General features: G+C 47.6%; 2 protein-coding genes across 2 annotated transcripts; one reads left to right on the top strand and one right to left on the bottom strand.

Moving 5' to 3' along the window:
- Positions 1–3,925: 3,925 nt before the first annotated feature.
- Positions 3,926–9,957, bottom strand: Spata31d1 (SPATA31 subfamily D member 1). Its single transcript, XM_036188939.1, has 4 exons — positions 9,772–9,957; positions 8,568–8,607; positions 7,937–7,994; positions 3,926–7,691 (listed from the first exon to the last, which is right to left on the bottom strand). Exons 1-4 carry the CDS (start codon positions 9,955–9,957, stop codon positions 3,926–3,928), a joined length of 4,050 nt encoding a protein of 1,349 aa, XP_036044832.1.
- Positions 9,958–18,498: 8,541 nt separating this feature from the next.
- C5H9orf153 (chromosome 5 C9orf153 homolog) lies at positions 18,499–25,627 on the top strand. The gene is made up of 4 exons (XM_036188938.1): positions 18,499–18,515; positions 21,783–21,846; positions 23,276–23,768; positions 25,386–25,627. The coding sequence occupies exons 1-4, from the start codon at positions 18,499–18,501 to the stop codon at positions 25,625–25,627; spliced, it is 816 nt and encodes a 271-aa protein (XP_036044831.1).
- The last annotated feature ends 1,248 nt before the right edge of the window (positions 25,628–26,875 follow it).

Here is a 26,875-nt window from a genome sequence, read left to right as displayed (position 1 = left end):
GTGTAGGCCTGCCCCCACCAGTCATTTATTAAAAAGATGCCCTATAGACTTGCCTACAGCCAACCTTAGGAGGCATTTTCTCGATTGGGGTTCCCTCCTCTCAGATTATTTGAGTCTGTGTCGAGTTGACCAAAACCTAGTCAGCACATCTATACAACATTCTTCCAGGCTTCTAACTAACCCAGGTAACTATCTCTGCCTGGCTTGTCAGCCTATAATTACCCTCACTCATGTTGTCTTGCTCTTCCAACCTGGCCAGTTAATATTAACACACTAGCCAGCTGACTCCTGACCAGTCACTGCGATTGTCCCCCAGAAGACCCTAGTTCTGCTCCTCAGGTAATCCTAGCAAGCCTCCCAAGCTGTAGTTAGAGTTTTCCTGCCTGGCCCAGTCAGGACAAATCTCTCTTACCCGCCAGTCCCACAGTCGCTCAGACCCAACCAAGAAAGCATGCAGAAACTTACATTGTTTAGAAACTGTATGGCTGTGGCAGGCTTCTTGTTATCTACTTCTATCTTAAATTAACCCATTTCTGTTAGTCTATACTTTGCCACATGGCTCGTGGCTTACCAGTGTCTTTACATGTAGCTTCTCATGGCAGCGGCTGGCGGTGTCTCCCCCCAGCCTTCTATTTCCCAGAATTCTCTTCTCTCTTGTCCTGCCTATACTTCCTGCCTGGCCACTGGCCAATCAGAACTTTATTTACACAGAGCGATATCCACAGCACCAAGCCTCACTTTACTCCAGTCCACTCCACTCCCTGCAGCCCACTCCACATGCTATTTCTCAGCTTATTCTCTCACATGGCCAACTAACCTACCAGTTGGGGCATTTTTCCAGAATTCCTTGGCATGGTCTGTCTGCTAAGCTGCCTGGTTGTCCAAGTCACACTGTTGTACAGCCACATCACTGTAATCCCACCCCTTTGCCTGCAACCAGCCTGGTTCAGGGTCCCCCTGTTCTGTCTGCCATTCTGTGGTGCTGAGTGCTGTTCTATTCCATCGAGTACAACACATTCCCCAGCGCACACTGATCTTCTCATGCCACTCCATCCCATCAAGTGCACTGTTGTCTCCCAGACCCCACTACAGACCTACCATAACCTGGTCTACCAGTTACCCTGGTCTACTATGGTAACATCCCACTTGTCTCCCATGCATGCTTATCTTGTTTTCTGTACATCCTACTCAGCCTAGCCCACTGCTTCATGGTCAGCCAATGGGAATTTCCCCCCAACTCTTCCTAGTCTGCTCCTATATGAGCTAGCAGCTTTTCCATTTCTGGCTTGCATTACTCCACGTGGCAGGTCAGGTTCTCCAACTCACCTCATCTGCCTGTTAGCCTGCTCTTCTCCATAGCTTACCCTAGTCCACATGGACACCCATTTTCCCACTTCACCCAGTTTGCTGTTGTCTGGCTTGTGAGCCCTCTGTTCCTCAGCTTACCCTATCCATCCACCTTTGGCCTAGCAGTCCGCCATTTGCCTGTCTGACCCCATTCCACCAAGTGCATCCCATTCAATAACATGTTCTAGTGTGGCTGCCTGTCTTACCCTAAGGTAGCTTATTTGTCTGGCTCTACAGTTGATCCTATCATCTGGCTGGCTTGCCTTCCCTTGTCTCCAGACTCATCCCAGTTCACTGCCATGTGACTGGCTCTCCTATATCATTCCTCCATCCCCATTCCCCAACCTCCCCCTGGTCCATGGCAATCTGACAGCCAAGCTCAAATTCCCGTTTGTGGCCAGCTGACCTGCTAGTCTTTCTAGTCTCCTGTCTCCCACTAGTGACAACATAGTTACTGGTTACCAACTTAGCCTAGTCCACAGCCACCTGACCTGCCAGACCATAGTATACACTGATACCAAGACCAGTTGCCCAACTTACTTTAAAACATGTGCACGCACACACACACAGTTTATCAGCTTTTATTTATGGTGCCCTAAATGCCATTTATTTTGGTAGAGAAAGCAAAGAATTATCAGATTTGAGCCAAAATTCTTTCCATAAAAATGGGCCTGTCAGGACAAAGTGGTGGTGGCGCACACCTTTAATCCCAGCACAGGAGGCAGAGGCAGGTGGATCTCTGTGAATCTGAGGCCAGCCTGGTCTACATAGAGAGTTCAGGACAGGCAGGGCTACACCATGAGACCATCTGGAGAAACCAGAGAGAGAAAGAAGGAAAACAGGCCATGAAGCTTCACACAGGAAACCCAGAGCTCTGGTGCCTTGAGCTTCAAATGATTTTCAAAACAAAAATGGTTGTCTATCTACCCTCTTCTGGAGAAAAGGCTAAGATCTCGATGCAGACACTTTGCTGGAGAGGTGGGACTCTGACCTGGTCCCCTTCCAGAAGGAGCCCACTCACCTAGTGGGCTGGAGCCCACCCAGCTGAGTAAGTAACCTCCTAGGTGGCAGTGCCTTCAAAGTACACCTGTGTGTACCGAGAAGGTGGTGGTTGTGGCTGTGGACAGGGCTAACCCAGAGTGAGAGCCAGGAAGGCCTCTGTGAGATCTCAGGCTCAACTGGCTTTGGGCTGTGGACTTGGGAAGAGGCTGCTGGGCCAAGGTGGTCCCTTACTTGCTTTCAGTATGGCCGCTGGCCTCCTTGTCTGGGGTGCTTCCTCCTATTTGTCCATCTGCCTCCTCAAATATCATCTTGACCATGCCTCCGGTGTCCATGTACCCACAAGCCTTGGAGTCTCCCTCCTGAGGGCCACATGTTGATAGCTTGTCCTGTCGTAAGAGATGGAGTCTGAGGAAGAGTTTACCTCCATCATGCCTGTCCTATTGTCCCAAAGCCTGGTTTAGTTCCTTTTTCCTGTTTGTACCTCTTCAAATACTATACTTGAATTAGTATGGGAATTCTATTGTCTTGAAGAGCAGGGCTGCCTAATGCCTGCAGTCTCCCAACTCAGCCTTGTGTACCCAGTCTGCTATTTCCCAAACCATGCAAGTTAACTACCACTGGACTGGGCAGCCCAAGTTATTTTCTGGCTCACCCTACACTGCCATTAAGCCATGCTTCTTTTCTCACTATATTATACTGCCAAGTGGCATATCATCCTACCCTGTTCTCCACATTACCATGGTTTGTGCAGCGTGACAAACTCACTTCTTCCCAGTATACACTCTGTCCTGTTACCAGTCCACCATGTATCTTACCTGATCTAGTCTACCCAAATGCAGTCTCCCTTTTAACCAACACTATGCAGCATGCTTCGTCCCTTACACCTGCTTCTTTCCTCAGTACACCAGCAACCCAAAGACCTTGAGAAGCCACTCACAGGACTTGGTTTAAGCACATCTAGACTCTCTTCTTAGATTCCACCTTAATCACATAGGATCCTCTGCAGCAATAATGGAAATACAAGTAAGGGTTGCATGTGGCATCGGAACTGACAACTGGTTCTTAGACTTGATTAAGTCCGTCTATTCCAAGAAACTTACCTGCCCATGTCACATGACAGTGACTTCATCCTCGGGAACTACTGGTCTCAAGAATATAGAAAAGGTCTAAGAGGAAAATTGTGTGCTAAGGAACGGGGTTGAAAACAAAGCTACTCCTCTGAACACGAGGGAGTGAAGAATCTCTTCTTGGTATGTGGTTCACATCCTTTCACAAGAATCTCAGAAAATAGTGCATCTTTTGGAAGAAGCATAAAGAGGCAGAGAGCAAAAGCTGATGTGACTAGGTCCTTTTCCTAAGTCCAGCTCTGGTACTAACACATGCCACACACGACACACATTTTCAGTACATTTATTGGGTAAATCAATACTGTCAGCAGAGGACAAATTACTGTTGGGTAGAAAACATATTCCCAGGAAATCTTGATAAGCATTTTCTTTGGGTAATAGAAAGAAACTTCCCAAACCTGCCTTCAACACAGAGAAGGGCAGCCGAGATACTCTGGTCAGCTTGGCGCCTACAGACAAGACTTTGGCAGGACTCGGGTTCCCTGTGAAGCATACATGAGGGGAGTCTCCACTACCTCAGCTTTTTCTGCAACGCCACACCTCTCAGGGGCTGTCTGCCCTTGTCCTGGGCGGCAGGACTCAGCCCCTCCTGGCACTTGAGAGCAGGCAGCTTGGCAGCAGGAGTGATGCCTCTGGACAGGCTCTGCCTGAGCCTGCAGTTGGACCTCCTGCTGAGTTCCTTCAGACCCCATGAGGGGAGGCACAGGTGCCTGGGGACAGGGGATGACTGCCCCAAGCCTGTGCCCTAGTTGCTTCCTGAGGACTGCCCCAGGGTTCCTCACACCCTTCTGAGCCTCAGTGTTCCCACAAAACTCATAGCTCCCTTTGATGAGGCTTGTGCCCTTCACAGATGGTGCTGGGGAGCTGCCTTTGGCCAGGGACCATCCCTCCCCTTTGTGTTTTCTTCCGGGGGACATCCACTGTACAAAGCACTTCACCTGGCTGGCGAACTGATTTTCCGGAGGCTGTGCCTTAGGTGACAGTGCTGGTGAAGACGTGTGTCCGTGTGTTCCCTCTGGTGCCCTGGCCTGACCAGAGCACTCCTTCCCTCTGGTTTGGGATGTCCCTAAGCCTGCATCCCCTCCACCAAGTTTTCCTGCCTCAGCTGCCAGTGGGGACACTCCCTTGGCAGCTGGGGGACACTCCCTGTTCTGGCATTTGCCTGAGACGTGTGCAGGGAACCAGGGACCCTGCCCTGGCTCCATGCTGACTCCCACAGTGGACAAGTGCACCTGCAGTACCTGGGAAGCTGCCATGTCCCCACTGGAGGGGCCCTGGCGTTTGGAAGTCATTTCTTTTGAGGCTGAGGGCACCTCAGGCAGGCCTGCCACCTCGATGGGTTGCCCACTCACTGAATGCAACACAACTCCTCTGGGCACCTGACTTTTACAGTCAGCTGTCTCGGGGTTGTAGGGAACTGTTCCCTGCAGGGATTGACATGGAGTCACATGGCTCCCTGGGTAGAATGTGCCTTGAGTGGCTGTCAAGATCTTAGTGGGCTGTGGGTGAAGACCAGGGAGTTCCTCTCCCTTGAGTAGCTCTGTGGACCCCTCAGCCATGGAGCCACCTCCCCAGCCCATCCTTGCTCCCTGAGGCCCCTGTGTGTTGGTGCTGGAAGCCAGTCTCTCATCTGTTGGCCCATCTGGTCTCATGGGCAGCTCTGGGCTGTGTCTAGTGTCTGATCCAGACTGTGGCAGGCTGCCTTTGTCTACCATACTGGGCATCCGGGGCTGGACTGGCACTCTGCCTCTTTGAGCTACACTGAGGTCTTTGTCTACAAATGCCTTCTTGTTCTCAGAGGTTGGCTGCATCTGCCTCACAGGTGAGGAAGCAGGGAGAGGCACTTCTTGGATGGGCATGGAATTCATTGTCCCCAGTCGGTCTCCACTGGGGTTTCTTGGCAGGAACCTGGAGGACATGGTGTGTGGGGGAACGTAGAACTTAGAGAAAAAATGAGATGGTTCCACTTTAGTCGAGTAGGACTCGAAGGACTCCTCCACTCTTTGGGGAAGACCAAATGTCATCCTCCTGCCGAAGGTCTTAATGTGTTCCTCCAGCATCTTTTCTTTGCTAGGACTAAGTGACAGACTGCGCTGGTGTTTTTTCAGTGGGTCTTCCTCACCTGCCAATGGTGCCAGATCTTTCACTTGTCTGGGGGGCGTCTCAGGTAGAGGCTGTGCCAAGTTGACAGAATGCCATGATCTCACCACAGTGCTAGGGATCTGACTCTCTCGGATTTCTTTAGTTTTCCTGCTCAGGTGTTCTTCCAGTATGTTTTCGATCCTTTTCTGACACTGGTTTACTCGTGAGGGGCTTGAAAGTTGGTCTGACTGATTCCCTGCATGACGTTCCTGGTCTGTCTTCAAGTCAGACTGCAGAGTGTTCGCTGGGGCCTTCTGAACGTTACTCTGGATATGGTCTTTTTTGCCCATGTCTTGACTGTACGTCTGTGCTTTGACCCCAGTCTCCTCTAGCAGATGATTCTTTGAGGTACTGTTGTGAAAGCTTCCAGATCCACTCAGTACAATGGTGTGTGACTCTCTGCTGCCCCGATGCTTATAGAGAGAGATCCATGAGAGGCCACGATTTTTCCCTGACTCAGAGAAGTGGACCAACTCTGATTGAGGACATGTGAGTGACACTGACTCATTGATCCTGTGGGGCAGGCCCCAGCGGTATTGGATGAGTCTCTTTCGGAGGTGGTGTTCTAGTTTTTTACGAAGCTCATTGGTGAGGGGGAAGTCTCCGGGAAGTATGGGCCTGGGAGTATAGGACTTGAAGGATTGACTTGCCAGTAAGTGCTTAGGAGGTGGGGGACAAAAAGCATCCTGAGATTTTTGGACCACAGAGGGTAAACCCCACACTCTCTCCTGCTTTTTCTTCAAGATGTTATATTCTAGGCGTTGTGTTTCAGATGGACCAAGAGGCTGTGCTTCTTCCTGGGGTCTGTGGAAACACACCCCACAGACCCTAACCTGAGTCTGAGGAGAAAGTGTCAAGATGGAGATTTGGGAGTTGGGCTGAGCCTGAGCCTGAGCCTCAGCAGGAGGGTTATGTTGAGAATGAGATTGGGACTGGGTCTGTAGCCAGGTCTGTGGTTGACTCTTAGTCACAAACAGAGGTTTTGGGAGAGTAACAGCTGGGGAACTGTCAGCTCTGGAGGCTTCGGCCATAGAGTTGAAGCCAACAAATGTTGAGGAAGCGTCAAGTGAGCCAGTGGTGGTAGGGTTCAAGGCCTCACTGTGTAGAGAAGGGGGACCCCAGAAGAGTTGGGTGGGTTTAGGCTCTGCATGGTCTTCAGAGGTCTTGAGGTGAGGGACCTGCTGGTGCAGGTGCTTGGCCTTGCTGCTTGCTGAATGAGAATTTGCCAAATCCTGTGGCTTAGTCAATGGTCGTGCTGATGAGAACTTCTCCAAAGAATGGGGGTACTTTATATAACATTCCCGGTTCTTCTCCTCATCCTTGGTTGTGAGGAAATCACCCCCTGTTTTGTCTTGCCTTTTCAGTTGTGCCAGGGCATCAGAGTTGTGAGGCAAAAGGCTTCCAGGCTCTAGGTCTCCCTTCAGAGAGACTTGAGAGGCATGGGGTTCTGGGAGATGTTGGTTAAAGGCGTATGCTAAATCTGAAGGTAACGAACCGTCGGCAGCAAGCCGCTGCTGGGAAGAGTGCCACCCTGGCCGGCTTCCATAGCCAGTGCCTCTGGTTGTTGGGACACGAATGGACACCTCACTGGGTTTGCTTACCACAGATATGGTGGTTTTCAGTTGGAGGACCACTTCGGACTCCCGCGCTTCTTTTGTTGGAAGAGCGAAAGCGGCAAGTGCATAGGGTGGGGCAGGAGCTGGCAGAAATGTATGGTTCAAGGGAGGCTCTGGTGTCAGAAAGCCACCCAGTGGTGTGGGAGAGAGCAAGCCTCCCAAGGGGGCAAAGTGGTTAGGAGAGAGCATGGAGGGGTCCAGTGGTAACGGCCTGTGTGCAATGGACGGAGTTGAGTGTCCTGGCTGGTTTGCCGTAAGCTGAGGGGACAAAATAAATGAGGCCTCTGCCCCAGGAGCTGTGGAAGCCAAGCAGAAATGAGAGGCAACACCGTCTCTGAGGGTGGCCTGGGAGAAGAGATGACCGACCTTACTGGTTGCTCTGTGACACACATTGTAGAGGGGAGCAGGGTGGAGCAGTTGATCATAAAGACTGGCGTTGTACGGCTCTCCCAAGGGGCTGCAGAACATAAGAGGGTCGAGCTAGAACTGGGGCCAGCATGTGGGAAAAAGGGCCTGCTCATCGGGCCAGAGTACAGGCCCCTGTATTTTGAGTTTCCATTCACATTGCCCCCTGGTTGTCCTCTGTAACCTCTTCCTACACACTGTCCCTATGTCCACGCCTCCCTGACAAGGGCAGGCTGCACAGGATCCCTGGGAAGTGGGGATATGTGGTAAAGGGACCAGGGGAGGAAAAGGAATCACCTTCGCTGGGGTGTCTGCAGCTTTCTTCTCTCCTCTGCTCTCTGGAAAGTTTCCTCACCTTAAAAAGAAAGTATGATTGTGGATTATGCAGATTGGAGGTAGAAGCTAGGACTGCACAGGAGTAGAGTTAGGAGAAAACACACAGGCCAGTCACTCCTGGACATACTAAGAACCAGTGACAAGTGGTCCATGAGGGCACTCAGAACGTTCACACCTGTGCAGCTTCATTTGCAAATGCCTCCACCTGTGTCGCCCCAAGTGATACTCAAAACCAGTGCAGGAAACACAGTCAGTGGTTTCCTCACAGCTGCCTAAGCCCCCAGGATTGAAGCACTGGACACAAGGCCAGGAAACATGACCTGTGCTCCAAAGCAGCCAGTCCTCCCTCCCCCATACCTCACAGGGGCCCCAAGGGGCTGTGCCCCCTGCACGAGACTGTCACTGCATCATAGGCATGAAGGAATGGAGTGGGGACTCAGAGAAGTGTCTTGGGACTGACTGTCTTCATGAGTCTCTCTTTCCTGACTAAGGACTGTGTACAGCAAGTGACATCCTCAGATCCTGGACCTGTAACTTTATGGAAAGGACACAATGGGGAGCCTGGGATTTGAGGTCAAAGGCAGACACCTACCTTTAAGTGAGCCCCTGGTTTCCTTGGCTTCCTCCTGCAGCTGTTAATAACAAGGGCAGAATAAGCACGGGGGACTTACTGGTTTTGCTGCCCTTCCTAAGACGTTCCTAACTCCATTACCCAGGCACACCCTGAGGTCTGCTGAAGAGTACTGGCTTTCATACTAACTGTGAAGGTGACCAGTTACCTTCACTCTCCTCTGGAAAACTAAAGGGCAATGTGGTGTTCTCTCTGAGGACAGAGTTTACAGCTGTGCTCCTCCTAAGGATTTTGAGTTGTAGGGTCCAAGATTGGGTTCCATGCTCTCTTCAGAGACATCACCAACATTCAGCACTGTGGTCCTGGCCAGTTCATCATGGAAGAAGGTAGTTGAGGGACATACGATGTGGGAATGGATCATGGGGTCAAGTGTCAGGAGAGGCTGGTCTCATTCTAAGAGCACAAGACTGTGGCCAAGCCATAGGCCCAGTTCCATACTGTCCTGGGAACGTCAGCCACACACAGATAGGAAGGTGCACTGTGGGCACCAGACAGAAACCTCAGTCCTCCCTCAGTCCTCTCATGCCATACTAGAACAGTGGTCTCTTCTCCTCCTCCCCTCCCCACTCCCCCCTCCCCTCCCCCTCCTCCCCTGTCCTCCCCTCCCCCTTCTCTCCTCCCCTCCCCCTTCTCTCCTCCCCTCCCCCTTCTCTCCTCCCCTCCCCCTCCTCTCCTCCCCTCCCCCTTCTCTCCTCCCCTCCCCCTCCTCCCCTCCCCTCCCCCTTCTCTCCTCCCCTCCCCCTCCTCCCCTGTCCTCTCCTCCCCCTCCTCTCCTCCCCTCCCCCTTCTCTCCTCCCCTCCCCCTCCTCCCCTGTCCTCTCCTCCCCTCCTCTCCTCCCCTCCCCCTTCTCTCCTCCCCTCCCCCTCCTCCCCTGTCCTCTCCTCCCCCTCCTCTCCTCCCCTCCCCCTTCTCTCCTCCTCTCCTCTCCTCCCCTCCCCCTCCTCCCCTGTCCTCCCCTCCCCCTCCTCTCCTGTCCTCCCCCTCCTCCCCTGTCCTCCCCTCCCCCTCCTCCCCTCCCCTCCTCGCCTCTCCTCCTCTCTCCTCAGTGTTCCATCTCAGATATCCCTCTGACAGCCAAGCTCATCATCAAGCCATAGCCAGAGGACAGAACTGCTGCAGCTCACAAGGAAGACTCTCTCTTGGGAACTCACCATGCTTCCTTACCTTTTGGGTGTATTTCTTTTTCCACAGTGATGGTAAAACCAGTTTCAATATCAGGTAGCAAATGTACAGAAGCAGCAGCCCCAGCCCACTCAGTAAGGTGAAGTTGAGGTCTATATGATAGGAAGCTGAACCAAAGGTCAGCCATGTCTCAGCGAGGCCATTCAGAGATGAGAGAATGTTCTCCATAGTGTAAACAGCATGGCAGCCTAAGGTGACTGGTTCTGCGGGTTCATGGGCTTGACTAGAGTCCCAAGCCTGCATCACAGAGCAGGAGAGTCACAAGGGTTTCTGAGGGTGGGGATGAGGGTGTGTCTTCAGCCCTTCCCCCACCCCCAGGCAGCTCTTCAGAGCCCTCTGCCCAACCCTGCTGCTCCCTTCTGCCCTCTTCTTTCCTCACACCATGTTCCTCAGGGGACTTTCTGTTTGCTCCACCATCAACCCGGCCCCTTGCTGTCTGGAGAACTTGATCTGGACCTCAGCAGTTCCAGGGACTCATGGTGGGCCTTGGTATCTCAGATATTCTTACGTGTGTGTCACTTGCAGAACTGTTTTCCTCTCTGCCTATTGTATTTATTTGTCTTTGTGAATGTCAACTAGTACATGTTGTCCTTTGAGTCTGCATTGAATGTCTTTAGTCAGAGGGACAGAGTCAAATCACAAAACATATAAATACTAAATGTGTCTCATTGAATTACGTCTTCTTGGATGTAACTGTATACTATGTATTTTCCTGTAGTTAGTAAACATTTAATTGCATTAAGACTTTGATTGTGCCCTGTTCCCAAGCTCATGATAATCCTAATGTGACATAGCTCCCACCCCAGCCTTGTTTATGAAGCCTGCCCTGGGTTCTTAACACACTAGATACCCAGCCTTTCTTACTCTGTGACCCTCCGCAGTTTGCTAGACCAGCCAGCCTTCCCTACAAACCCACTGGCCCTTATCTTTCTCTCAATAGCACTATTCCACAATCCACTCCAGTTGGGCACTTGACTGTGTCCTATTACCAATGTGCAGGGGTCTCTGTGACCACTAAAGCCAATAGAATAAAAATACTCGGGAGGCAGAAAAACAGTTCAACACAACTAAATAGCTGGTGTTGGTTCAAACTTCTGGAGTCTGACCCCAAGTGTTTTACTTTGTGTGTGTGTGTGTGTGTGTGTGTGTGTGTGTGTGTGTGTTTAGAGTCAGGGTTTCTCTGTGTAGCCCTGGCTGTCCTGGAACTTGCTCTATAGACCAGACTGGCCTCAAACTCACAGAGATCCGCCTGCCTCTGCCTCCCAAGTGCTGAGATTAAAGGCGTGCACCACCACCACTTGGCTATTTTAGCCATATTTAAAAGCACAGCACAATTTGGTGAAAACTTTTCTGGTGACAATTAACTCCATCCAATGAACATGATAAAATATACATAAATCTCTTTGAAGAACAAAGGAAGGTAAATAAAGACTGGACATGTCTACATCAAGACTCTTTGTAAAGTGCATATGACACAAGGCAGGCGCAGTGATTGGGAGGCAGAGGCTGGCAGATCTCTGAGTTTGAGGCTAGCCTGGTCTACAGAGCAAGTTTCAGGACAGCAAAGCTTAGGCAGTGAAAGACAGAAAACTAGTGAAGATATAATTGAATGAGGGGCCGTGTTCCAGCCCCAGCAAGCAGCAGAACTTGGCAGCTTTGGCCATGTGGTTCTGGATTTAGAGTCTAGAAGAAAGGAGTTATGGAAATTGCCTCAGTGCCTTAAAGAAAGCCACTGAGACCAGGCATGTGTCAAAGGTGTCCCTGCATGGAGGCCTAGGGAGGCCATTTCGTGAAGCTGTGAAGTTGCAGCCTGGATTGCCTTGAAGACCCCAAGATGTTAGAGATGCCAGAGTTGTGAGGACAGCTGCCAGCAGGGAGTAGAACCAGCCCAAGAGAAAGAAGTGTGTTGCAGTCAACAAAGCTGAACAGAATTGGAGTGCTGAAGAGCGTTGCCATGGAGAGCTTGGAGTTTGCCCAGCTTGTTTTCAGTCTTGCTTTGGTCCAGTATTTCCGCACTATACTCCCCTCCCTACAGTTTGGAATCACAATGTATATCCTGTGCCATGTTGGAAGAATGTGATCTGCTTTTTTATTTTTATAGGGGGATTACAGTTATGAGATTGCCATGCATCACAGAAGAGACTTTGGACTCTGGACTTTAAAACAATTTGAGACTGTTATAGACTGTGTGAATTTTTGAAGTTGGACTGAATGCCTTTTTGTATATGATATGTCTATAAACCTTTGGGGGCCAGGGAGTGGAATGTGGTGGTTTGAAAGAAAATGGCCCCAGTGGGAGTGGCACTATTAGGAGGTGTGGCCTTGTTGGAGGAAGTGTGTCACTGTGTGTGTGGGCTTTGAGGTCTCTTTTCTCAAGCTTCACTCAGTGTGACAGAGCTGTGGAACAATCCTTTCCTACACTATGGATATGAATTACTCTCACTGGTTAATAAAAAGTTGACAGGCCGGTAGCTGGGCAGGAAGTTAGGCAGGAAAGCCAAACTGAGAACTGGAAAAGCAGCATCAGGAGGGAAGCCAGCCAGCTGCCTAGGGAGCAAGGCATGCTGGAGGACAGCTAAAGTCAGGCCATGTGACAATACACAGATTAACAGAAATGGGTTAATTTAAGTTGTAAGAGTTAGTTAATAACAAGCCTGAACTGTCGGCTGAGCATTTGGGAGCAGGCAGTGGGGAACAGTGCACATGATGCCACCTTCATCTGCACGGGCTCCACGGAGCTAGAGGAGGACTCCCCTGTGCCACCTGCAATGTAAGTCCCTGTAGTGAGGTGGTACAGATATCTGGGCACAGATTCTCTGGATTAACATGGAATGTTTATTTCCCCAAAATTCCACAGAAGCCTGCCCTTATTACACATAGATCTCAAGGGAAGAATGAGACAAAATGTCGGGGAAAGATTCTTAGCATTTACTCAGATTCCCAGGGTGAAGGTGTCTTGTGGGTGTCAAAGCAAAACACTTCCACCACTGTCCCCAGGATTTTGTCTGTCCACGGTCTCCTCCCTAGTGAAGGCACTAACCACTGCAGGGACAGAGTTGCAGGGCATCAGAAAGGTGCCAATTCTGTGGAGGCTCTGGAGGGGACAGAGCTTCAGGATTCGTGTAAGATACAATTACGCATGGGGCTAGTCTAGCTTTTATCTGGCCTGCCACTCTGCCATCTGGTCATAGGGTCTGCCACCTGTGCTGCCATTTAATATTGTTCCAGGCCTGGAAGGTCACCAGAATCTGTCCCTCTTATGGACAGCCCAACCTTTGACCTTTTCTCCCTATATTTTCAACATATGCCTACACGTGTTAAATCCTTTTAACTCCGTCTCATTAATATCCCACTAACTGCTCTACACACCATGCTCTATTCCCATTTCCTCTTGAGGAAGTCCCCAAGAGATTTCAGGCAAGAAACATTCAAAAGACCCCTTCCTCCTGAACCCCAATGCCATTGCCTCTGCCTTTCTTGCAAGTGTTCTCTTTCCGCTTGGTTCTCAGTAACACGCAGCAGCCTCCATTCCCTTTGGAGGGAGGTGAAGTGAAAACTCAGGATTTGGCATCATCCAGAGATGGAAGGAAATCACTCTGATAACAGAAGAGGCTTACAATTCCTCATATTGGAAGAAACACTGGAGTCTGTTACTTCAGAAAAAGACAGGCAGGGTTATTGCCATTTTCTTGTGGTAAAATGATGCCCTGTAGTAAAAAAACAAAGGACAGACCTACACTGAGACAAAGGAGCTTTCTGGGTTGTGGGTTTTGTGCTGCCTGTGATCTCACATCAGCTCTTTGAAAGACCCCTATAGTGATATTTTATTTGTATTGAAATGTGATTTTATTTGTATGTTAATAAAGTTGCCTTGGGGTCAGAGCAAGCCAGAGCAGAAGCTGGGTGGTGGTGGTGGTGGTGGTGGTGGTGGTGGTGGTGGTGGTGGTGGTGGTGGTGCACACCTTTAATCCCAGCACTTGGGAGGCAGAGCTAGGCGGATCTCTGTGTGTTCAAGGATACAGCCAGCATGGAGACACACACCTTTAATCTCAATACCAACCATAGAAGACCTGAAGGCGTACAGACAGGCAGTGATGAGGAGGTCATGTGGTTGGGTTTACAACCAATGAGAAGGCAGAACAGTCTATAAAAAGAAAACACACACAGAAGTAGGTCTCTTGCGGAGAGGAAAGACAGCAGAAGCAGTGAAGGGTAAGGCTCTCAGCTATTGCTCTGACCTCTTGGTTTTTAACTCTGCAACTGGCTCTGTGTTTCTTATTTAACAAGATGGTTACATCTACAGACCCCAGAAGTGAAAGTGGCACATGGGCAGGGATTGGTTCACTGGGATGAAATCAGCATGGGGAAGAACTGCAGGAATGAAAAACAAACTTCCAACACCAAGGCTGTCTGTGCCTCACAGCCAGGGAAAGGAGCAGGTCCCTGACCCTGCAGATAACAATCCACCTCCCCTAGTCATAGCCATTAGAGAGGATGAAACCTGCATAGATGGTTGTAGACTTCAACAAACAGCCTGATTCTAAAATGTCCCCCTTCTCCTCCCTCCAAGAATCATGGATCTCACCTAGGCCTGCCTGAAGTTGTCTGTGTCTCCAGGTGGCCCTGTACCTCCCTCACCCACCTCTGTTACTCATCAATGCTACCTGGTCCCTGGCTGGATTTAGGAAGCACAGAAAGCTGCAAGCTACTTGACACAACATTGAGCCTGCCCAGCCCCCTTCCCAAGAATAGTGGTCTGTCTTCCCTACAGATTTCCCATCTTGGGTGTCTCTCTGAGCTACACACACTTCAAGATGAGACAAGACTAGGAAAACAGTTCTTTGCTGAAGATGTATGGTTTTGTCTAATATTTAAAGTCCCAACAAATCATAATTCCCATTGTGACCAAAGGGCAAACAGAGGACCAAACTAAATAAATGTGCAGTCACTGGAACCATTAGAAAGTTAAGATTATAAGATGAAACACAGATAAATCTTAGTCAAAGTCAGCTTGCCTGCAGAAGGCATTTGAGCAATTAAGTGGGGACTATCTGTAGCAGGAATCTTAAAATGTCTTATTAATAAAATCAAACCTGAGGCCATGTATTGGGGTGAATGCTGGAAGATCAGAGAAGCAGAACAAGCCACAACTACCTCACCTTGCCAGTTTCTCTCAGCTGATCCTGTTTCCTCAGACTGGAAACCTCTGAGTCCTCACCCAGAATGAATCTCAGCTGAACTGTTGCTCAAAAGCCTAAAAGCTTAACCAGCCTAATGCTTCTAGTTTCTGGCCCTCATGCCTTATATACCTTTCTGCTTTCTACCATCACTCCCTGGGATTAAAGGCGTGAGTCACCATGCTTGGCTGTATCCTTGAACAGATGGATTTCTGCCTCTGGAATGCTAGGATTAAAGGCGTGTGCTACCACTGTCTATCCTCTATGTTTAATATTGTGGCTGTTCTGTCTCTGACCCCAGATAAGTTTATTAGGGTGCACAATATTTTGGGGAACACAATACCACCAAAAAGTAGATTCAAAAATTGACCTTTTAAATTTTATCATATCTATATTCTTTTTTCTTTTCATAATAGATCAGTAGTCTACCTTTTGTCATTTTTATATCTTCCCCTTTTTCTCTTTACAGTAGATTCAGTGATCTACCCATTTATCCTATTATTCTTTATCTTTTTTCTCAGAGTAGAGTCAATGATCTACCTCATATCTATATTCTTTTTCTTTTTTTAAAACAAAAACTTGAATCTAATCTCCTTCAGCTTTTTTTCCTGACCATTAACAATTAACAACTTGTAACAAACCATCACAAACCATAACAATTATCCGTAAGCCATTGAACGACCCAAACACACCCACCCCACCTCTTGGGAATGTGGGTGTCATTTTCTTAAAATTACTTCCTGCTTTCTGGGGGTGAAGACATCTTTAGCGGATCCTGAAAAGAAAATATTTGGGTTAATTGTAAGTCCTGTATCATTTGTCCAGTCTCTGCATAATGGGAAAGTATAGGGCTTGTTTTAAGTCCTTGCTCAAGTAGTCTGTCAGGCTGGATCATCATCTCAGCTAGCCATCTCCAAAATTGTCCTGAGCAGTTTTTAGTCCAAAGTTGATCTTTCTGTGGTGTTAATCAGCTTAATGGCTTTATCATAGTCCATGTGGAATCATCGGTGTGGGATCCTGTCATCTTTTTGAAGATTTCTAAGTTGCTGTTAGGCGTGGTCATGGTTCCCTTTAGAATTTTTTTTTAACTAATTATTTATTTTTTGTGCCTCCTCTGTGGTTTGGAGTAATCACAGTCTGATAAATGTCTGTCTCTCGGAACCGTGAATGTTCTTCCCTAGAAGAGAATATCTTCACAGCAATTTCTCCCCACCATTTGTCTCACCAAACTTTTCCAAACTGACCTTTGCTGAGGCTTTCTTGTAACATGATGGTCCTGGCAATTCTTCTCTGAACAAGCAGCAGTAAATTCTTTGTCCCAGGTAGCAGCATCACCACAGTCACCAACAGGATGAGAAGGAGCCTGCAACTCGGAGCAGCAGTCACTGCCTCCATGGTCCCACTGCCACCGGTTGTAGCTAGTCCCCAGCCGGCTTAAGCTTCTCTTTAGCAAGCCTCCCAGGCTGGCCTCAAACTTGGGATCCTTCTTCCTCAGCCTCCTTCAGCAAATCCTACCGGTGTGCGCCACCACAACTGGCTGAGTGTAGCTTGGGCCTGAGCAGGGGCCCACAAGGCCACAGGCAAGCAGCTTTTTCATGAACGTTGGGTGCCAGAAGTAGCAGGAATCTTAAATGGTCTTATTAATAAAAGCAAACCTGAGCCAGATATTGGGGTGAATGCTGGAAGATCAGAGAAGCAGAACAAACCACAGCTATCTCACCTTGCTATTTCCTCAGGTGATCCTGTTTCCTCAGGCTGCAAGCTTCTGAGTCCTCATTCCAATGACTCTCAGCTGAACTGTGCTGCTCCAAAGCCTGAATGTTTAACCAGCCAAATGCTTCTAGTTTCTGGCCCTCATGCCTTATATACCTTTCTGCTTTCTACCATCACTCCCTGGGATTAAAGGCGTGAGTCACCAAGCTTTGCTGTATCCCTGAACAGATGGATTTCTACCTCTGGAATACTAGGATTAAAGGCGTGTGCTACCACTGCCTATCCTCTATGTTTAATTTATTGTGGCTGTTCTGTCTCTGACCCCAGATAAGTTTATTAGGGTGCACAATATTTTGAGGAACACAGTACCATCACAACTATCAAATGAGCAGTTTTTAAATCATTGAAAGGTCCATAAATTGCAGAAGAGTGAGAAATCTCACAGGGTTAGCCCATCAAGAGGCTTTAGATTTCCGTTAATTTCTCTTCTGGGAACACCAGCAGAGATCCCAAATGCCTGGGGCTATGGTGGAGCTCATGGTCACTCGTCTCTGGTACAGGGGAGGAATTGTTGCTGATGTTTATATAGTCAAGTGCAGCCATCTTAAGTAGCCCCCCCCCCCAGGATGCACATCCCATGGAAGGCAGGAGTATGTGCTTGCTTCAGCAGCTGACTCATACAGAGGAGGCTTTCTCTCACTACAGAGCTCAGGAAATGTGAGGGAATTTCAAACATGGTAATCTACCCACCATGGGTCTCTGGAACACAGGCTGTGAGTATTTGTTTAATGTAGTTTCTGTCTTAATCAGAAAGATCTCAAAAAGCTGAAGACCAAATACTTGCAAGCAGGCATTGAAGAGCGTGTGAAAACATGGATAAAGGTACAGCCCCACGGAAGAGCCCTTACCCTGTGTATGTGAGTCCTGAATTCTGTCCTAAGACTACCAAAAAAAAAAAAAAAGAGAGAGAGAAAACTTTTGCTATGTAAAAAATATATGTTAAGGTAATGCAAGGTTGGCAAAGGGCTTGCTTATGATAAAAATCATACAATCTGACAGCAATAGAACAAACAGCCCCCCCCAAATCTATAAAACTAACTTTGTATTTCATTTTGTCAATTTATAATAAACAATCCATCCAATCTGAGCTTCCTTTGAAATTTGTAAGTTTATGTTAACTTTTAGTACTTTGACTATGGGTTTTATTTTTATTTTTATTTTCAAGGAGTTTATTTGGGCTCATGTTTCCAGGGGAGAGTTCCTCATGAGAGAGGAGGCATGGCTGCAGATAGCAGCCAGGAAACGGTGGCAGGAGTGGAAAGCCAAGAGCTCACATCTTCACATGCAAACACCGAAGCAGAGGGACTTTTCCAGAAGACAGAAGACAAACATTCCACATCAGATAAGTGACCCTAGGCAGGCTGTTACCTCAGATTCATAGACCTCTGTGCTGGTTGGGTTTTGTCAATTGACACAAACCTCGACATATCTTGGAAGAGAGAATTTTAATTGAGAAAATGCCTCCATAAGATAGGCCTGTATGTTGATGAGGGGGGCCCAGCTCACCATGGATGGTGCCAGCCCTCGGCAAGTGCTCCTGGATGGTGTGAAAAAGCAGGCTAAGCAAGCCACAGGGAGCAACCCAGCACGAGGTACTTCCTGGCTTCTGCATCAGCTTCTGCCTTGAGCTAATTAGTGCCCTGACTTCCCTCAGTAACCTGTACTATGAAATCAAGCCTTCCCCCAGCAAGTCACTTTTTGCCATGGTGTTTTAGCACAGCAATAGAAACCCTAAGACATCTGACACAACTATGCGGGGATGGGTCTGTGGGCATGGTAAGTCATGCTTCCAAGTGTGGAACACGGGGGGCTAGCTCACTTCACCAAGAGCTGGTAAAAGATGTCTGTGGCACACACAAAAACCCAGATTCCTTGCATACAGAAGATTAGTTGAAAAAACTCAAATGGGCTCAGCGGAATATGCGCAGTTGTGAAAGGGAGACCTTTAGAAAATGATCTGGAGGCCTTCAGGCTGCATGACTGGGGTGAAAAATGAAGTGTAACCAAGCGTGTACTGTTTGTGGTCATCTATGGAAGAAGAGGGAGACTCTCACAAGAGCCAGCACCAGGCAGGCCAGTGGTTCTCCTCAGGGAGACAGTTTTTTGTGGGCACAGATTAGGGAAGGGGGGGCGATGATACTAGCATCTCACACAGGGATTTGGGACATACTCAAATTGTAGCAAGCTGTTACAGTGATTTCTGCAAAGGATGGAGAGACCCAAACGCAGCTACATGGCTCACCCCCAATTGCTCAGGCTGTCTATTGAGCTCCACTGTCTCCTTTGTACATTGACAACAAGAGCCTGGGAATAGTCTACAGTGGGAAAGCGTAACAAATCCATGACACTTCAGCGATTTGATGCTCTTTTAGAAAAAAAGGCTTTTCCTCCTTCCACTCTCTAGCACCCCACCCCCTCCCTCACTTTCAAACAGCTGCTTCTGTGACCTTAAGGATTTCCAAATGTCACAATGAACAGTGACTCAGTTATCTACCCTCCACTAAAACATTGGCATCCTTCACATTCAGAGTTGAGCTGGGTCTACCAGGTGGACACTCGGCCTTCACCCTGGGACTTCAGACATTAGTGACAGAGATGGTTCTTTAAGTGACTGTGGGAGGCTAAGTGGTAAGTGCAGTAACAGACACTGCCATGGGCGCTGTAATAGTCCAGTGATGGTGGGAAAGAAGCCTGGCTGTGCTTGTCATGAAGAGGACAGATGGATGTGTAATAGAGAAAGAGGCAGGGGCTCAAGGCTGTGTGGTGATAGGTGACAATGTTTGGGTCATTTCTACAGATAGGGGAGGGGACACAATTCTATCTCCTCTGAAACTGTTTCAGGAAAGTAGAATCCAGCGCCATGGCTGAGACTCTTCTCTATCACCATCAACAGCCCTGCTCTCTCTCCCTCTTCTATGCCCTTGTCCTTCCCATCCCAGGCTCCCACAGACACTCAGCCCTGACTCCTGTCCATTCCCCATTGCCTGGGGTCCTCTTTCTTCCAGATTCACATGTCCATCATGGAGGGTCTCCAGCCTAGTGACAAGAGAAACTGCGGGGGGAGGGGAACAGTAGAGCTGCTTCTTGTGTTTTCCAGGACCAGAGCTCATGAACCAAAGCTGAATGATGAAAAGAAGTGAAAAGCCAGACTGGGTTCCAGCTCACACTGCCAAGGGGGCTTCCCCGCTGCACCAGGCCTACCAAGCCTGGAGGACACCATCCACCCAACCAAGAAGTCCCTAAGCAGGTCCAGCCCTGGAGGCCAGCCATGAAACTTGGGGTCCCAATTTAAGCATCATTTCCATGCATAGCCTCTCCCTTCCTCCTATTCTCTCTTCATCCCACTACTTTCCTTGAGACAGGTTTGCTATGTACCCCAGGCTAACTGTAGCTTTCTGTCTGTGCTTTCCAAATGCTGAGGTTGTAGATGTGTGCCATCATGCCCAACTCTCCATGACATTTTAAACTAATTATTTGTGTCACAGAAATTGAATCTAAGACCCCATGCATGCTAGGCACACACTTTATCACAGAGCTACATCCCCAGCTCCATGCAAACCCTACTGCATGGGATTTTGCTGTTTCTGTTCTATCCTCTCCAACCCCTACTGCCCTTCAGACAATGTCTTCTGTTCCTGGTTTCTTTCATATACTGTCTCATGTTTCAGACAGCTAGGAACTTCCACAGGCACTATTGTGGATGGCACACAGGCCTAAACCTGAGCCCTGGCCAATGTTTCCAGACTTGTCTACAAGCTCATATAGCCACTTGCCAGTCCACTACTGTGCATATTTTCTCTCCTATAGAAAATACATCACTGGCTTTATCTCCTATGCTGATATACTCATACTGTGCAATTACATTGGGGTTTATTCACTGCTTGTCATCAGCATATGTCTCCCTATGTCAGAGTGTTCCTTCAGCATGGAGTTAGAGTGTATCTCAGAGCCTGCAAGCTCCCCAACTCCCCCAGGACAGCCAGTATCACAGGCCTCTCTCCTCATGCCTCTCATGGCTACCAACTCCACATGTGGGATCTGTTTGTATTTATTGCTATGTAATAACCTACCCAAATCTAAGGCTTAGCAGGGTGGTGTCTCCTCTCTGTTTTAGCTCAGCTAGGATGAGGACTCGTAGCTGTAACCCACCTGGAGGCAGGCCTGAGGCTAAGTGAACCAAGTCACCTTCCTTACATGTCTAAGGGTTGGTGCAGGCTTCTGGTTCCACCTGAACTCTCCAGAAAAAAAGCCACACCTCTGCATGGAGTCACAGGCTTCTGGAAGTGTGCAAAAAAGCTCAGAGTGTCTATGGCCCAGGTACCACCATTCACACCATGTCACTCAAACGGCCACCTGTTAGTGGTGGAAGCCACACAGAAGGGCAGCCAGAGTCAGATGTGGGCATGTGCTTAGCACCGAGGAACAGTGAGAATCCTCGGGCTGTTTTAATTCCACCTACGAAATGGTCAGGATTTCTTTTTTTCTTTAAAATGTTCTTTTTTTGTTATTGTTATTATTAGCTTTGTTTCTCCTAAATGAATACTTTTTCTATGTAAGAAGGGAAGTGGTTCTTTTCCCTAGGTGAAGTAAAGGTTAATCAAAACCTTAGGCAAGAAAATAAAGTGGTTGATGTAGTATTCTTTGGACTAAGATTAAACCTTAACGTATATTTTGTAGAAAAATTTGGAGTGTGCCATATGGTGGTGACACACACTTTTAATCCCAGCATTCAGGAGGTATAGGCAGGCAGATCTTTGTGAGTTCAAGGCCAGCCTGGTCTATAGAGGGAGCTCCAGAACAGTCAGGGCTACACAGAGAAACCCTGTCTTGAGAGGGGAAAAAAAAAATCTAGAGTGCTGAAATAAAGATGGTTCAAGCATGATTAACTCGACTAACACAGATCAATAAGAATAAATTGGCAAACCTTTAAAGTGTCTTGTCCACAAAGTTCAGGTGTTTGAAACTGACTCTGTGACATTTCCAGTGTCATCCTGTCTGACCTTTGACCTTTGATTTTGGCCTTCCCCTTTGTTGCCTTTTCAGGGGCTTCGAGATTCAGATCCTTGCACAATGTCCCTCCCGAGACTTCACACTTGGACTCATGGAGGCAAGGAACCATCACACGACCAATGCTCGGTATGAACTTACAGCTCATACTGCACACAGGCAACTTACATTAAAGAATCATATGAGGTCAAACCATGAGTGTACACAGATGTCCCTGGGTGTTGCCTGGGGTGCCAGAGTTTCATTTCAGTGACTTCATTTAAAAAGAGTAACACTTTATGTGCGTGAATGTTTTGCCTTATGTGCATCATGTGTGTGCCTGGTGTCCACAGAGGCCAGAAGAGGACATCAGATCCCCTGGAACTGGAGTCACTGACAGTTGTGAGCCACCATGTGGGTGCTGGGAATCAACCTGGGTCCTCTGGAAAAGCAGTCAGTGCTCTTAACCACTGAGCTACCTCTCCTGCCCTGTAGACCTTTTTGCAACCACAACACCTAGCTCTCCAAGGGCAAAGCAGCACCCAGGAAAAGCCGTTTTTCTGGGGAGACCTGCTCCAAAGAGACATGCTAATTTTAATTCACTCTGATATTTTTCTTGCAACAAAATGACTCAGAGAGGGGAGACTGCACCGGGCCATTGGACCCAGCAGCTAGGGGCTATTGACTTAATTTTGCTTTTTGTTCTTTTACTTTCCACTCTGGAGATCAAGCCCAGGGCCTTGCACATGATAGGCGAGCCCTTTCCTACTGAGCAGCTCCCCCAGGGAAATGACACAAACTTGGGCTGTAACTAAGGTAGTGGGCTATTTGGCTTTTCAACTAAGGTCCACAGATGGCCTTCCAGGGATGACCTGATCTATAGGCAGGGCACTCTAAGAAGCAAGGTTTTATTCCTTCTACATAGGACTTTAGGTGGGGAGGTATACTGAGGAATCACTTACAGTTTTGTATTGCCAACAACTATTTCCAAACACTCAGTATTGTAATCATTGACTCAGGAAAACACTCAAATGGCAGCCTTCTTCCCCTTGCATTCTGCAATAGTCTGAGCTCTTTGGACACCAGGGGTGTCTACATGACTTGTTTTGCTTTCTTCCAAACAAGGCCACAGCTCGCTTCAGGAATCTTTCTGCACAGCCATGTAGAGCTAGATAGGACTTAGAAACAACCAAGTCCAAACCTAAACAGCTTATTTTGTTAGCAATGGGTATAAAGGATGTGTCTTTGTTTTATTTTGTTTCTCATGACAGGGTTTCTCTGTGTTGCTTTGGTTATTCTGGAACTAGATCTGTAGACTAGAGATCAACCAGCCTCTGCCTCCTGAGTTTAAAGGCGTGAGACATCCCCACCTGGCTGAGGATGTGTCTTGTATCCATCTTTTGGATGATGGGCCTAGTATTCTGCCCCTGTTCTCTATGCCACATTCTGCTACTGAGGCAATGACACCTTGCAAGATTGAATGCTTCTGTTGGGATAGATCATTGTTTTTTCATTGATCTCATGACTTCCATGCCCTCTTTCCCTCACAGCTGCAAGAATTATACAAATCAGCTGAGAATTTTAATAACAAGAGCAAGAAATCAAATTTCCAAAAAATCTGTGGCATCTCGTTTGAGGAAGCTCGGCAACTCCTTAGGAAAGACCTGAATGCCATATCTTTTGGCAGCCGTTATGCTGTGAGAAAAGATGAGCCCCTCCCTGCCATCCAGAGCCAAGTTAACGAGGAGGAGGAGGAGCCCATGTCCATGGCAGATCTACTTCACTACAGCCTGTTGACAGGCTTCCTGGTCCCACTGGAACAGTTATCCAGGTCCCAGCAGAGACTGGCCCAGGCCGGCATCCCTCCTCCCAGGCACTCCTTCCCTTACGCTTTCAGGACAGATGAGCCCATAGCTACTCCAACACCCTCCTTTAGGAAGAGGATTCAAAGTGCCACGTTTCACAAACTTCTCCTGTCTTCTGTTGCCCCGGATAGGCTGGTCTTTGAAGATAAATCAATGCGATTCTTCTCCACAGAGCCAGGTAATCTAAAGAGGCTCACCTGGGGGGGCAGTGGGAGTGCAAACCTTGCTGGGAATCTAAGTCGATTTCCAGAGAAGAATGTGCCAAGCATTGACCTGTGGAAATCTTGCTTGTTCTAGGGTTCATAATGTATCACGAATTGTTAGAAGGTCTTATTAATAAAATCAAATCTGAGGCCAGGTATTGGGGTGAATGCTGGAAGATCAGAGAGACAAAACAAGCCACAGCTTCCTCACCTTGCCAGTTCCTCAGCTGATCCTGTTTCCTCAGACTGGAAGCCTCTGAGTCCTCATCCAAATGGATCTCAGCTGAACTGCTGCTCAAAAGCCTAAAAGCTTAATCAGCTTAGTTCCTGGCTTTCACACCTTATATACCTTTCTGCTTTCTGCCATCATTCCCTGGGATTAAAGGCATATGTCACCATGCCTGGCTGTTTCCAATGTGGCCTTGAACTCACAGAGATCCAGAGAGATTTCTGCCTCTGGAATGCTAGGATTTAAGGTGTGAGTGCCACCATTTTCTAGCCTCTGTATCTAGTGGCTGTTCTGTTCTTTGACCCCAGATAAGTTTATTAGGGTGCACAATATTTTGGGGAACACAATACCACCACATCATAGCTAATGCTTTTGCTACCAATGGTGGCGATGAAATAAGTGAAGGGTTCTAAAATTTCCATCCTGGAGCAGGGCAGTGGTGGCTCATGCCTTTAATCCCAGCACTTGAGAGGCAGAAGCAGGCAGATCTCAGATCTCAGTGAGTTTGAAGCTAGCCTGGTCTACAGAGTGAGTTCCAGGACAGCCAGAGCTGTAATACAGAGAAACCCTGTCTCAAAAAAAAAAAAAAAAAGTTCCATCCTGTGAGTGGTACACACCTACTCTAGGGGCTGAGGTAGAAGTATGGTTAGTTCAAAGCTAACATGGGCAATTTAGCCTGTGCAATTTTAGCTAGAATTAAGTTCTTAATTAAATTAAATTAACTCCCAGATTAATTAGAATTCATTCTAAGTTAACCAGGGTGAAAGTAAATGGAGGGGAGGAGAAGACAGAGACGGGAGCAGTTGCTCATGACAGAACACTTGTCTAGCATGTTCAAGGTTTTGAGTTCAACGCTGAGAACAACAAAGAATAAAGTAAGAGAATCTAGGGCCATGGCTCCCATCTATCTCTGAGAGGTGACTGTGTGATGAAGCTTGTCAGCGCTGGGAACGGCCCACCACTACTTGTTTTCTGCACCCCGGGCTAGTTAGAGTATTATCTTTTATAATTTCTTTAGCTGTACTGCCTTTCACAGTTGGTGGTGTGTGTGTGTGTCTGTCTGTCTGTCTGTCTGTCTGTGTCTGTGTCTGTGTCTGTGTCTGTGTCTGTCTGTTTTCCTGTATTCCCTAAACCTTTCCTGATTGTTTTATCTCTTTCAAAGAGGATCACTGGCAGGAATACCTTCATTTCTGTTTTTGACTAGTTTCTCTTAGGACACTAGAGACCACGTGAGGAACTCGAACAGTGTGAACCCCAGGTGGTGCTCAGTTCCAGGGCTCTAAGTTGCAGCTGGCAGAATGGAGAAGGCAACTCAGCTCGCTTATTCTGTCTGTGGAGTGTGCTAATGTTTGATTCTTTCTAGGAAAGCAGTTCATGGACCTGGTGGACCTGGAGTGGAGGTACTTCAAAGGGCTTGCTAGGTGGGGACGTGTGCCCACTCGGTTTTCATTCATGGACATACAATTCAACACTGAGAAGAGATTTGTAGAGAGCCAAGGCATGCCTGGGCTTATTTTTCCTCCTCTAGTTTGTAAGTCTTTGGTGATTTATCCTCAAATTCACTATCATAAAGAGGGACATTATTCTCTTAAATGGAATGTATAGAAAACTGAAATATTTGGATATGGATTATTGCATTTGAGAACATTACATTTATAGAGGAGACAGAAAAGCACCCAATCCATTTTTCTATACAATATCTGTGCAGAGCCTAAATTCAAATGTTCACATGGAGAAAATGTCCACCTGATCTGCTAAGGTTAGCCCTGGTTCACATTTATGACACTTATCTGAACCAGGAATGAATATATGAAAATAACTCTCCACCAAGAATGGACCTTTACAGTTTTCTTGCCTGCACAAGTCTCCAAGTTGAAGCCCAGTATCTCATTCCTCCCAAAGTGAAGTGCATAGTAATTCCATCCCATAAAAAGAGTTGGACAACACAACAAATGGAAGAGTTAAAAATGGATGTCGAGACCAATGTGAGAACTCCAAAATAAAGTCTATTACTCAGAGAAAGAAGGAAGTAACATCCATAAAACAAGAACAGGATGATCCAAAAAAGGAACAAAGTGAAAATCTTGGAAGTGAAAATAAATCACTAAAATAATAACAATAATAACCGGCACTCTATCCCCCAAAACATGGATACATCTGAAGAGACAGTCTGGTGGTCTGGAAAGCTGTACTGACAAGCTTTAGCTACAGATTAAAAAGGAACCTGTGAAAGATCCTACATAGCAAATAGATAAGGCAGAAGACAAGAATAGAAAAGAGGTGATTTTTAACTCAACATCAAGCATTTCATTATAAGATATAAAGAAAAGATGTAAAAGGGTGGCTTAGTGATAGAGCACTTGTCTAGTAAGAAAGAGGCACAGGGGTCCATCCCCAGGAGCAAAAAAGAGAAAATAATAAAATGACACAATTTTTCAAAAATAAAGAAACACATGAGACTGTAGCCAGAGGCTTTTCTGTGTCGTGCAGTCGCTCAGCCTGAAATAAACACACAGAGGCTTATATTAATTACAAACTATTTGGTCTATGGCTCAGGCTTCTTGCTAGCTAGCTCTTTCGTCTTAAATTAGCCCATTTCTATGCATCTATGTTTTGCCTTGTGGCTGTGGCATTACTGTTGGCATGTTGCTCCTTGGGCACTGGGCTGGCATCTGCCCTGTTCTGCTGTTCTGCCTTTCTCCTTTCTCTGCTTAGACTTCCCGCCTGGCTATAACCTGTCTTGCCATAGGCCAGAGCAGCTTCTTTATTAACTAATGGTAGCAAAACATATTCACAGCTTACAGAAGACATCCCATGGCATGAGACTTTACATGGGAAACTTTTGCTATGTCA

The sequence above is a fragment of the Onychomys torridus genome, chromosome 5 (assembly GCF_903995425.1).
Source record: "Onychomys torridus chromosome 5, mOncTor1.1, whole genome shotgun sequence".
NCBI classification, from domain to species: domain Eukaryota; kingdom Metazoa; phylum Chordata; class Mammalia; order Rodentia; family Cricetidae; genus Onychomys; species Onychomys torridus.
Note: the sequence above shows the minus strand (reverse complement) of the source record. Positions and strands in the feature narration are given on the sequence as shown.

Coding starts and splice junctions, on each gene's coding strand:
- Spata31d1 (XM_036188939.1), bottom strand. CDS start 9,957: ATGGAGAACATTCTCTCATCTCTGAATGGCCTCGCTGAGACATGGCTG. Junction 8,608..9,771: donor AAAAGAAATACACCCAAAAG/GTAAGGAAGCAT, acceptor TGTTATTAACAG/CTGCAGGAGGAAGCCAAGGA. Junction 7,995..8,567: donor AACCAGGGGCTCACTTAAAG/GTAGGTGTCTGC, acceptor TTTCTTTTTAAG/GTGAGGAAACTTTCCAGAGA.
- C5H9orf153 (XM_036188938.1), top strand. Junction 21,847..23,275: donor TCACACTTGGACTCATGGAG/GCAAGGAACCAT, acceptor TTTCCCTCACAG/CTGCAAGAATTATACAAATC. Junction 23,769..25,385: donor ATTCTTCTCCACAGAGCCAG/GTAATCTAAAGA, acceptor GATTCTTTCTAG/GAAAGCAGTTCATGGACCTG.